The 13,508-nt window shown below is 30.7% G+C and overlaps 1 protein-coding gene across 3 annotated transcripts; it reads right to left on the bottom strand.

Moving 5' to 3' along the window:
• Positions 1-278: 278 nt before the first annotated feature.
• Positions 279-13,484, bottom strand: LOC127718093 (uncharacterized). 3 transcript variants are annotated; one of them, XR_007989563.1, is made up of 6 exons: positions 13,353-13,478; positions 9,673-10,241; positions 8,117-8,473; positions 6,831-6,929; positions 4,039-4,119; positions 279-1,145 (listed from the first exon to the last, which is right to left on the bottom strand). XR_007989563.1 is itself a non-coding variant. In XM_052223985.1 (6 exons), the coding sequence occupies exons 2-5, from the start codon at positions 9,592-9,594 to the stop codon at positions 4,079-4,081; spliced, it is 564 nt and encodes a 187-aa protein (XP_052079945.1). In that variant the 5' UTR covers positions 9,595-9,600; positions 13,353-13,478; the 3' UTR covers positions 279-1,145; positions 4,039-4,078. The 3 variants fall into 3 exon arrangements, 2 of the variants coding, with proteins under 2 accessions (XP_052079945.1, XP_052079944.1); XM_052223985.1 differs by lacking the exon at positions 9,673-10,241 and adding an exon at positions 9,528-9,600; XM_052223984.1 differs by lacking the exons at positions 279-1,145; positions 4,039-4,119; positions 9,673-10,241 and adding exons at positions 4,797-5,197; positions 9,528-9,600 and having other exon boundaries at positions 13,353-13,484.
• Positions 13,485-13,508: the final 24 nt, after the last annotated feature.

Raw genomic sequence — 13,508 nt, forward strand, 5'->3', positions numbered from 1 at the left:
TCGCGTTAACGTAATTATAGTAAACGTGCGTTTAATAGTAAACGAGAAAATTGAAGTTAACTAACGAAATATGTGCACGCGGCGTTAACTTGCGTTTACTTTATGTAATGCTTGGTCTGCACTCAACTGTATGTACCCATGTGTTTATTGTATTATTATGTTAAGTGAAGTAGTTTTCAGGTTATATAACAAATTATTATATTCAAATTCAATTACTAGGACAATATCAACCAAATATATCTAGATGTTTAATCTAAAACTGTGAAAAATGAAAAATATTAGGACTATAAAGCAACTATTTTTATTAGGTCAATGGTATAAGGGAGAAAATTCCAACTGACGTAATAAAAAATTGTACTGAAATTTATTAGGAAAATATCAGCCAATCAAATTGCGAGAAATTCTCTACATCAGGATAAATAAGTTTACATGGATCGCATCTACATTAAAGGGCCCTATGGACAATATCACCGTAAAGTTATGGATGCGTTATATCGTTTGTAATAAGTTTTCTACAGCTTACAATCGAAACAATATTTTTTGTATCTATTAAAGCATTGAGTAAATTTATAAAGAAATTTGTGGTAATGTTCTGCATATAGTTATCAACATAAAAACATACCAATACAATTCCTACTTGCAACGCAACTTGCCGAACATAAATGTAAAATGTAAGGTATTTGATAGTTTCTTTTGAAAAACAAACTAAATATTAATTGTCTAAAGCAATGAATTCCATAAGCTGAAAATAAATACTGCTGCAGTCATACTATCATATTTATATGTGCAAGTAACATTGTCCAGTGAACCACATCGGATTTGATACCATTCAATTGTTTTGGTATATGATATTCATTTCTTATGAGTTCTAACTATCTACGAAAGAAATTTGAAAAAGACAGTTCTCGTAATGTTGTTAAACATAGCTACATGTATCATTCCTTTTGGTTTTTTTTTATTTTACTAAATCACAACCTATAAAATACAACAAATACTACAATTTAAAAATTACAATGGACATATTAAAGAAGAATGCATTAAAATTAGACATAAAAAATCAATGTTGAGCAGTTCGACACACATGATTGATCACAGGTATTCCAGAAGCTTCAGATTTTTTTTCAAAACTATCAGCTATGTTGACCCTGTAAAGATATCAAAGTATGTAAGTGTAAATCATATACCATATATATAAGATATTTTTTTCTATCTGATGTGGTTATCTGAATGCATGCTTATATTGGTGATTTTGAATCAGTTCAAAGTTTTGATTTTTCTACCCTATATACCACTTTGCCTCATATTCTTATTAAGAAAAAGTTCACACATTTAATTAAATGGGCATTTAAAAAGTCAAAATGCGAATACATAAGTTTTTTAGGTCATTTTTAGTAACAACAAACAAAAGAACTATGTCAATTGGACATGCTTTGATACTATAACTTCCCTTGATTTTTTATTAGATAGCATTTTTGTTCGCTTTGGAGATTCCGTATATCGTCAAATTATCGAAATTCTAATGGGGACTAACTGTGCACCACTTATTGCGGACTTGTTTCTGTATTGTTATGAATTACAATTTATGACTAAAATCAGCAAAGACGCATCGAAACAACATCTGATACAAAAATGTAACAATGCTTTTTGATATTTGAATGTTATATTGGCTCTCAATAATGACGACTTCAGTATGTATTCTAAATAAATTTATCCTGTTGAATTAACTTTAAATAAAGCTAATACTAATAATGAACACTGCCCTTTCCTCGATCTTGATATTTATATCACTAACGGGAAACTCAATACCAAAATTTATGATAAAAGAGATGATTTTTTATTTCCTATCGTTATTATTCATTTTTAAATGGTGACGTTCCCTTGTCACCATCTTATGGTGTTTATATATCTCAACTTGTAAGATTCGCTCGTGTATGAAACAACGTATAAGATTTTAGCGAGAGAAATTTGTGTATTACTGAAAAATTATTATACCAGGGTTTTCGATATCACAAACTAGTCAAAACATTTACTAAATTTTATCATAGGTACAAGGACATCATTCGTAAATATAATTCAGCATGCAGACATCTCATACGTTCAGGTATTTCACAACCAATTTTTTATGGTAACATTCTTTACAAAGTACAACAATGTCGGCATTCACCTCAAAATCTAACAAAACCTTAAAACAGACTTATTAAGAAGGGATATAGTTACGATACTGTTGTCAGGTCATTAAAGATTGCATATTTTGGCTTTAATATTGATTCGCTTATAGGGTCTTTGCATCGGAAATAAACACATTTATTCTAAAACAAGTTGTTGACATAATACGGGTTATGTTCTTCTAATATATTTTATGATGGTATAATACTAAACCCGTAACGGGAGGGATTGTACTTAATATTCATATGATGAAGACATAATCTTTCAATCAGTTTAATTGAGGTTTGGAGCTTGCATGTCAGTAACTGCTGGTAGTCCTTTGTTAATTTATGTATCATTGTCATTTTGTTTAGTTTCTTTTGTTACCTATTCTGACATCGGACTCGGACTTCTTTTGAACTGAGTTTTACTGTGCGTATTGTTGTGTGTTCGTTTTTTCTGCAGGTTTTTGGCTAAAGGTAACGGGAGAGGGTTGATATCTCAAAAAACATGTTTGACTCCGTCGCATTTTTTCGCCCGTCCCAAGTCAGGAGCCTCTGGCTTTGTTAGTTTTGTATGATTTTAATTTAAGTTTCTTGTGTATATTTCGGAGTTTAGTATGACGTCCATTATCACTGAACTAGTATACATTTTTTTGTAGTGGCCGCCTGAAGCACGCCTCCGGGTGTGGGAGTTTCTCGCTGCATTGGAGACCCATTGGTGGCCTTCGGCTGTTTTCTGCTCTTTAATAGGGTGGTTGTCTCTTTGACACATTCCCAATTTCCATTCTCAATTTTATTCTATGATGAAATGCTGAACAGAATACATCCGTACATTTTTATTTCGATTAAATTATGAATCGAATATACAACGGACGTTACCAGTTATGCAATTGTTTTCGGTAAACTGGAACTTGGACAGTTTGGTTCTTTAGTTAAGGACTCACAGTTTTGATGTACACATAGAATTGCTTAGGTTTCCAGTATTCCTAATTCAAGCATATTGAAGGATAAATACAAACACGAGTCGCGCACATTGGAATTATTGTAATTTGTTTTTACCTAGCAGCTGATTCTGATTTAAACAATCAACCGTATTTAAGGATGCATAGTGGTATTAATTGAAATTCATACAGTGAATGCTCAAGTTATATGGGCCACATATATAAATCATCCCTTCGTAAATTTTACGGACGCCATCACGAGTTGGTTGACCGTTATGAAATGACCGTTTCACAGATGATTTCGGATATGTTCCTTATGTCGTAACTACAATCCACTTCCCTTTTCACCACGAATGTGACCTACCGAATTAGACTTTTTACCGGGTTTGTAATAACATGAGAAACACGACGGGAGCCACATGTGGAGCATGATCTGCTTACCCTTCCGGAGAACCTGAGATCACCCCAGTTTTGGGTGGAGTTCGTGCTGCTTAGTCTTTAGTTTTCTATGTTGTGTCTTGTGTACTATTATTTGTCTGTTTGTCTTTTTACTTTTTAGCCATGGCATTGTCAGTTTATTTTCGATCTATGAATTTGACTGTCCCTCTGGTATCTTTCGCCCCTCTTTGATTCCGTAGGAGATCTGTGGTATATGTTTCTACCTGTCACCATTTGTTCAGAAAAAGAAAAAGCAACCCAAACATATTAATGTATACTTGGTTTCCGAATTTGATGGTTATGTCTGACCAACGGTATTTCCGAAATCGTTTCGACTTGGGTATGGTTTTTTTTCGGTTCATGTTCATTATAAAAGTTTGTATTGGAACATGTGAAAACATTTTTTTTAAATATTTAGGTGTATTTGTTTGTTTCCCACATTGCTATTAAACCTATACATGTACATGTATAACTCTTACAAGTAGGAAAAAACAGAAACTAGTAATACTTACAGGAAAATATCTTTTTGATACCAACAATGATCTGTTACACTCATAAGAAACACATTATTCCGCAAAATACTGAGCTCAAAACTGTAAAAAATATGCCAACTGATTAAACATTAAAACTTAATTATTGTAACTTGTAGCGGATGAACAACAATGAGATAAACCCATACCGTATAATCAGTTATAAAAGGGTCCAACAAGAAAATAATCTGAATGTCAATTTGTTTATCATGGTAGAGATTTAAATCTGAACTGCATGTCTTGTACCTATGTCTAAAATTCTGTTTCCTCTGAAGGAAAAAATATCCAGAATATAAATATTTGTTTTGCAATAATTATAAGCCATTAACATCAGAGTTTTTATAAACACAACTGGTTAAATGGTACCAATATTTAATTGTATGAACAATATCATTAATCGATCCAAAAAAACTACATTATTGAACCGTACACTTTTTTGTAGACAGATTTTTAAAGATTTGTCTGTCCATAATTTCCACATAAAGACTAAATGGAGAGTTGTCCCATTGGCACGCATACCACATCTTTTCATACCTACATAAAGGTTTAACTCCGATGAATTGTATGAGTGAAGATTTTCATGTTTTCCTTTTTTTAAACTGAAAACGTTATTAGGCTTTTTTTTTACGGCAGTGCACATTTTGAAGTTCACTTCCATAAGTGAAATAAAAATTGTCTGCAGAACATCTTGCACTGGTATTTGAAATTAATTATTGGCATCTAACTATAGGCTGGGGTTATACACAATTAACGTGTTACTAAGTAGTTAAGATTTACAACTTTTGATTTTTTTTTTTTTTATCTTTAATTGATTGGCAGTCAATATATTTATTTGTTACATTATAATTTCAATTCAGTATTAAAATTAAAGAGCATTTGAGCCTCAGTATGGAAATGTTTCACAGGAACTACTGGTTATTTAAGTGAATACTTTATTGTCAACGGCATACATGTTCAATGACTTTTTTTTATTTTAGTATCTACAAATGCTTACATGTAATTAGTCTTTCATAATTTCTATACTTGGCTCAAACTTCGATGTAACATATTGCCAAAAGTACTTTCGTACTTATTTTAACACTGTGTCGATTTCATTGCGAATTATCGTTGCGTGATACACGGGAATGGTATGCTTGGTTTCCTAGAAAGGTGAAAATTTAATAAAACAAGACAAATGTTTGATTGAGGAGTAAAGGGGTGAATCATATATTTTCTAGAGGGAATATCTAATTCTCAAATAACCTACCGCTGAAAAATTATTAAATCTTACAATATTTCCTAGATCTTGAAAAGCGGTATCAGTTTGAAAATCAGCAGACGTTAACATGCGAATGAAATACATAATTCTAAATGATTTTGATTGAATTTTATGAATTTCCTTTCGAAATTCGACTGGTTTTAAAAACTCGGTCAATGTTTTTTATGAACAAAATTTTAAAAAACATAACGGGCAAAGAAAATCATAGTTGAAAAAAGAACAAAAAACGACATTTCCAACAGAATAAAATAAAAATCAAACAATTGTCTGCGTATAGCAAATATACAAAAATCCGAGGAACCATAAAAATTAATTAACTCAGATGCCTCAACAGTGAAAGAAGTTCTGCATTTCTACTAACAAAGTTTTATTCTCGATGATAGATACATGTATTTAGGGTAGGCATGAAATAATAAACCAAAGTAACAATATCAAGAAAGCCTTTCATTCATTGTGCATGCATGTTTCTGTTGTTTCCGTCGAAACATTTGCATAAATATTTGATGATATAGTTACAGGTTTTCATAAATTTGGGCGCGAGCGTACATGATCAAGCTTATTCTATAAAATTGTGTTGTTTACCAAGAAAATGATATCACTTGCTTTAATTATCACTGGTTAAATACCATTCTCGGCGGACACGGAAACATCGAGGTAACCATCTTCCAATAACCAGTATTTTGATACATGTAAATGAACTGGTAAGATTTTTGGTTCATTTTGTTTTAAAAATTGTACTCATTCCAAGGTAATATCTATCTCAGGAAAGTTTAATTTAGACAATTGTGTCTGTATTATTAAGACTTCCCCTCTCTCTCATCTTTAAACGATTAGCTCTCAACAATTTTATCAATTTTATTTACCTGATGAAATTTTTAAGGACGGACATAATGTGTTCTTTTTTTGCTTATATCAATCCAGATAAAATTTTAGTGCGTTACATATTAAAACATGTAACAGGGCTTACATTTTAAGTATATATTGACAAGAAAAACACATAAAGGACTTCAATACAAATGAAACTAAATTTGGAATAAAGTTATCTTGTAATCTATTCCATGATCAAGTTTGATATATAGTTTTTAAAGATAAATGAGAGCTTTGTTAAAATAAGTATAAAGACATCACTGGATTCAATGAAAATGGCTATGTTGTTTATTTTTTATGTTTAACAACAGCTACAACTAAGAGATTTCTTATTTCTTTGTAAAACACGAAAAAAAACTTGTAAACATCAATCAGTTTAAAATTCTAAAGGAATTTATTTGACCTGATTTCATTTCACTCGATGTGTATTCTCTGGTTTTCGAATTGTTGAAATCATTATCTTATTTTTATTTAAACATTTTTATTGATGTGATTCAGTTTTTCTCTTTTGAGAATCCGTGGAAAGCAAAAACATATTCAACTTTTATTTTGGAAAGAACATAATAAAACATACTGACAAGCATGAACAATTTTCCAAAAAAAGTTATTTAGCTTAATCTACATATATATAACAAACATATATTGTTACCTATAACAGCAAAAATGTGAGACTTTGGGTCTTGATAAGATTTGTTGGACATTGTCTCATCAGTAATCAAATCATATATTGTCTTTTGGTGGTGGAAATCTTCAAAAGCAATGTGAATATAAATAAAATATTACAAAAAGGAGCAAAATAATTTTTAATATTTTCATTATCATTAGTTTGGAATATACAGTTGTATATTACTGAATACAGGAGGCATACATTATAAATGTCCCTTCATATCTTCCTTTTCATGTGGATGCATTCATGAAGGTGTATTTTACTCTTCATTTAATCTATGTTGCCTCTTTTTTCTTAGCAGTAACATATCTTCTGATCCATCGTATATTTTTTATCAATACGTTTCGCTATGAGCTTTTTTAATTAAGCTTCAAAAACTGCCACTGAGGGGTCACAAGAAAGAACAAAAGAAATCAAGAAAATCAAAATTGATCTGGTCAGCATTACAAATTGGTTTATCGTTACAGTTTGTGACTGCCTCAACGCACAAGAGACATAATTTCGTGGATTTATATCTTTGAATATTAGAATAATCGTCTGATCTATACATTTACTGATTGTGTTTGTTCACTAGTGTAACGATTTAAACGAGTATGGATTGACAGGGTTGGTTACCCTTATCATGTCCACACATCTGATCTGACCTCGTTTGGAATTGGACATTGGTTAAAAAATGTTCGGGTGTCTAATTTTATTTCTGATGTGTTTTATACTATTATATATAACTTTTTGATATCAATTATGAGACACACGTTAACTTGGATCTAGAATTTCAAAGTAAACAACTGGCGTTCATCATTTACTGATAGAATCTAAGTTTGAATCAGCTTTTTTATAAATTTTGTTGAATGTTTACCTTTATTTTGTTCTATTTGTTTTTCTTTGCTTTTGATTCCTTTTTTAATTTAGTGAATTCTCATTTTGCGTGCATTTTCGTCTTCAGCTTGGAGTCTACAGAGTAAATTTGTCATATTGTTGATTGAAAAGCACGTCTTCTTATTGGAATTAGTATCATGCCTTTGCGAAATACTACGCTGATCCGTTAAATTTATGTTTGGTACAATCACAATAATACCCTAACAAATTAATGTCTTTTTATTTTATTTTGATTAATGTTTCATATGATTCATGATAATACATTTGTTTTTGCAATTGCTGCAGTTTTACGAGATTATTATTCGAAATCCTACAAAAATATCAAATTTCAAAAGAACATGACGAATTCACGAGAAAACAACAAAAAAGAAAGTTAAACATGTTAAACTTACATTCTCCATCAAACATAACGGAGGCGTTAACTCTGTAGAAAGCGTTGACCGATCTATTTTCAATCTTTCCACCGCATCCAAAAATATGGTTTGTCATGTTTGTTGATGTTATGACACTCAAGGTAAAACTTTTGCAATTGGCTGCACATCTACATATGTCAGGTCTACACACACCATTTTTGTGATAACATGTGCTGTTTGCATTCCTTAAATCGTCTATCGTTGATCTATTAACCAGAAACTCTACGGTACATCCCATGAAAGGACTGTCTGATGTACACATAAATGTAAATGTATTTACATTAATCGTCCGATTTATTGTGACCTCATTGGAAATTTGTACATTTGGTAGAAAGTCTGGAAATAAATCTTTTACATAATAATTCAACAATGTTTATTTATATGCAACATTTTTCACATTTTTAAGTCATTTCAGACAATTATGAGATTGAAGTTAGAAAAGAGAATTCTTTCATAAGTTTATGATTCAACAACATTCCGCGAAATCCCATTAAATATTTGCGCATAAATGGCATGCGAAACAATACGTCATGCATATAAAAACGCACAACCGAAGTTTATTTCGTGACTTTTACGATTTAGCTTTGGATATATCTCATAACAACGGGGTTTTTGAGGTAAGTGTCCTTTTTTTAAATTTTGAATTATATAATATTAAATGAACATTTTTGGATTTCAACATTTCAATATGTTAATTGTGGATTCAATGATAAATTTTAGTCAACGAAAAGAGTTGTCACATACAGATTTCAAAAGAACATAGTTATCAGAAACCATTACGTAAATATAAAAACTGATTTATACACAAATGCATTCGAATAAATGTATTTGATCAAATATTACGGTAATGTCTTATTGGACCATGGTCTATATCAGTAAAACAACATTTTATTAACTGCGTCCGAAGCGCTTTCTGGATTTACTTTCATTGGGAACATTCAAAGCAAAAGATCTAAATAAAACATTATAACATAAAACGAATAGCAACAGCTATATAAGGCTAATTTCACCTGGTGGAGCTATCAGCAGACGTATTATACTATGAGTTCAACATGTTAAAAAATCATTAACGATGTATACAAATTTTGAATAGGTGTAAGTTGTATTGATGAAACCATACTGAACAACATAATGGCAGCCGTAGATCGATAAATCATTTTAAGAATAACTTGGATGATTCTGAATGTCGAAATATACAGAAGTAGTGATATATACGCTACTTTCTATGGACATATAAATACATAGATTTAATCAGATTCACATATCTCAAATAAGCTTATTATGTTTATATGCATTCATGTTTCCTGTAATTTTGAAAAGAAATATATGTGAGTTTTAATACCTAAATGTATAACTGAAGCTGCAAACCTTTATTTTCATTTGTACATACCTGCCTTCTTCAATACAAATAACACAACAATTGCCATCCATGGATTAATCCAATTGTCCTTTGTCATTTTAGTCTAAAGGAACACAATGAAGACTAAGATATTGACGCATCATATAAATATTTGCTAGAAAGTCAATATTCTTACCACACTGCTGACATCTTTTCGGCCTTTGTTGATAGTATTCTTTTTTTCCAATGTTGAAAGTCCTTTTACACCTTCTTATATTTCAAAACTCGTTTGCCATCTTCGTGCCTGTAGTGACGTTTTATTTTAACGTTATCATCGAACCCGAGTCTTGTGTTTCTCAGTTTTTAGTTTTCTATGTTGTGTTTTGTATACTGTTATATATATTTTTTTTCCTTTTTCTTTTTTTTTCCATGGCGTTGTTAGTTCTTTTTTTACTTCAGGGGTTGAATGTCCCTTTCGTTTCCCTTGTCTTCTTTTCTACCGTCTCATATTTTCAGCAGTGTTATTATGTTTATAATAATTCACAAATATTTATCATTTCCTAAACAGATACGAATGCGATTCTCTCGACAAAAAAAGATTGATCAATTGGTGCACGCTTAACGTTCCAAAATAACTTATAAAAGACGTAAGTAATCATCAATTCCCGTCGAACCGTACTGTCAATTTCCAGTTGTAGGGTGTATAAATAAGGCACCGAAATTTCAAACGAGATGTCATGGTTATAGTAACTGCATCCGGAAAATCTGTCGGCAATATGGGAGGACAATAATTAAATACCAGTTCATTTGGATAAAATAAAGGATTATATTTTTTCAATGAAAATTAGCCGTTTGTGCACATAAAACAATTGTTGAATTTGAGGTATCGTATTATTTTGTTGCAAACTATTAGTAGTACATTTTCGGGACGATAACGTTGACATTGACATTATTTAGATTTTGCAAACTTAAGATAATTGAAATAGAATCACAAACGTTATACTTAACAATGAGTAGTGACCTAATGGAGTTGAAACCGCAGTCAAGAAATTAAACACAAGTTAAAAGAAGCTGTAAAATGATGACTTTCTATGTAGACGTTTGTACCTGATACAACTGCAATTATCTATGCATTTATGGATTGTGTTAGCTTTTAATCTTTCCAAAGACATGAGAACATTGAAGTTGGAATGAAAAAATACTGAACTCCGAGAGAAATTCAAAACGGAAAGACCCTAATCAAATAATAAACTCAAAAGCTCAAACCCATCAAACGAATGGATAATAACTGTCATATTCCTGACTTGGTACAGGCATTTTCTTGTGTGTCTTTTGAAGTGACACCTATACAATTTCACTACATTTTTAAATTGTCAATATAAAGAGTTCTTAGTTATCACTAATCTACATAATTCTCTTTAAATATTTTATTCTATGGCAGAATTTCAAGTTGTTTATAATACGTGCGAATTGATATGGGAAAACACAAAATGATAATTGTATCACGATTTAATATTCTAAAATGTAAGATGATGTTTATAACAGTGAATTTCCATTTAAACGTTTTATTCTATGCTGATACAAAGAAATGAAAACTTAATATGTTCACAGAATATCAATTCTTCTGCCATAGACAATACAAAACTTTTGTATAGCCAAGATGTTTGACTAAATATGTTTTTAAAATACTAACCACCCTTTTTTCTTTATATGACGTTCAGAAGTTTTACGATGAGGTAAATGCATCCACCTACTGGTGTTAATCAAATGTGGACTCTTAACAAGTATTAAAATCTTTATCATCTTTTGACAAGTTTAAATCACAATTTTTACAAGTTTGTCGTATCGACTGATTTTTCTACGCTTTACATTTCTATTCCCTTTTCTTAATTGAAACAGTGTTTCATTAATTGGAGCTTTTTCTTTAAAAACATATAATCAAATTCTTTGTTTCATATCATACACAAATTTCTTTTCAAATCAAACTGATTCACACAATAAATACACCTAAGATCATATAATGTATATGCGAGACAAGTCATTATCTTGATTAGTTGTTTGATATCAATTAGTAGGTTTTCAACTGGGTACTTTTTGTTTACTCCTACTGGGTAGCCTGTTTTTGATCCCATAAGAAGCAAGTATTGATTATGTTTTGTCACCCAATTCCCCACATTTCATCTATTGCTAACATTTAATATATACTTTAGAATTATGATACTACCAAAAGTAGAAAGTTTGTTTTGTGTAATGATATTGACAAAATGGACGACTTCAAATTGAAATATTTGACAAACGTGATGACTTCAAATTGTTTAATTGTAAAAGTTCATCGAAAAGTACCAAGACCTTGTTGATAAATATTCCGGATCAACTTCAAAAATAATACACGATGTTCTTGATGTATATATTCTGGGTATTGACGTTGTTTATCATCTTAAAAACGTGTTATAGTTCTTTTGATGTCTTCGTCAATATCACTTTTACTGTTAAGTCTGTTATTTTGGTGATATTCATTTGACATGGATCTGTACTTATACTTCCCGTCATTGTGTAAATATTCTATGATAATTTTTTTTATTCTTGTCTTTCGTTTTTGCTCATATGCTTTTTCTGTATGCCTTTTTGTGTTTCTTGGTTATATATGACATGGCTCTGTACTTATACATCCCGCCATTGTGTTATTGTTCTATGATAATTTTTGTATTTTTGTTTTTCGTTTTTGTTAATATGCTTTTTTTCTGTATGCCTTTTTGTGTTCCTTGGTTACATATGACGTACTTATACATCCCGCCTTTGTGTTATTGTGTCATGATAAATGTTTGTTTTTATAGTGATTAATAATACAACGTTGACTGCTGTACCCCTATTTTTGACATTTATACCTATTATGTCTGTTCGTTTTGTTCACACATCGTTGTCAAAATAATGAAATTTTATACGACTGTCATACAAGTGAGAGGTTTAGCTCGCTATTAATCCAGGTTTTATCCAGCATTTTCAAGAAAACGCCTATCCTAGATCAGGATTATGACAGTTACTAACCATTTGGTTGATGTGTTTGAGCTTTTGATTTTGCCATTTGGTTAGGGACTTTCCGTTTTGAATTATCCTCGGACTTGTGATTTTACTTTTTTCTTTCTACGTTTGGCGCTGACAAATCTTAGTTAAAATAGTTTATCCGTGGACGTTCACAATACATTCTTTATAAACAGAAATGACCCCGAAGAAGATTTATGAAAAAAAACTTAATTCGACCCTACATGAGTTTTACTGTCACCATCACGAATTGGTTGCACGATACCATGCATTGGTGTCACAACTCTCTAGCGATATCTTTTTCGGTCTTAGATTGTAAGATACCACGAAAGTCTGAACTTTTCTAAATCCTTTTGGAATTCGCGTGGTTCCATCCGTTTTCTATTTGTCATCTTGAGTTAGCTTTTTCTAATGAATTCAACAGATTTGAAAATCGAAAAACTACTGACGCCTTAATTAACTTTAAATGTGTATTACCTTTGAAACCTTTTAAACAATAATGACTTCTTTTAAGTCAAAAAATTGTTAGTTACTAATGACTGACCAATGCTTCATACGATACATGTTTTACTTGTTTCATAGTTTTTTTCATGGATGGTTCCATGGTTTGTCTAACTGAAAAGTGAACACATGACAAAAATGTTACAAGTAGTTTAGAATTGGGGAAATTTTGTTTATGGAAAATACTTTACTAGATCAGTAAAAGCAAATTCTATTTAATGCATTGATTTTGAATTTTATTAAATTTTCATGTTTTCTTTACTTCTTTTCATTCCAATTATAAAAATGTTAAACAAAATCAAAAGAAATACATAACGTTTAAAATATTGTACATACGCAGTCAGTTTCCTACATGGTATTTTCCTTTTCGTCCTCAATATATTATGTAATATTTGATTGAAACCAAGACTGAAATTAAATCTCCACTCTTATAAAACTGTTGATCAAACAGCTATTTGTCAATGTGTATTATACTGATAATAAAAATCGTTA

This window comes from Mytilus californianus, unplaced genomic scaffold (genome assembly GCF_021869535.1).
Source record: "Mytilus californianus isolate M0D057914Y unplaced genomic scaffold, xbMytCali1.0.p SCAF_10, whole genome shotgun sequence".
Lineage (NCBI taxonomy): Eukaryota > Metazoa > Mollusca > Bivalvia > Mytilida > Mytilidae > Mytilus > Mytilus californianus.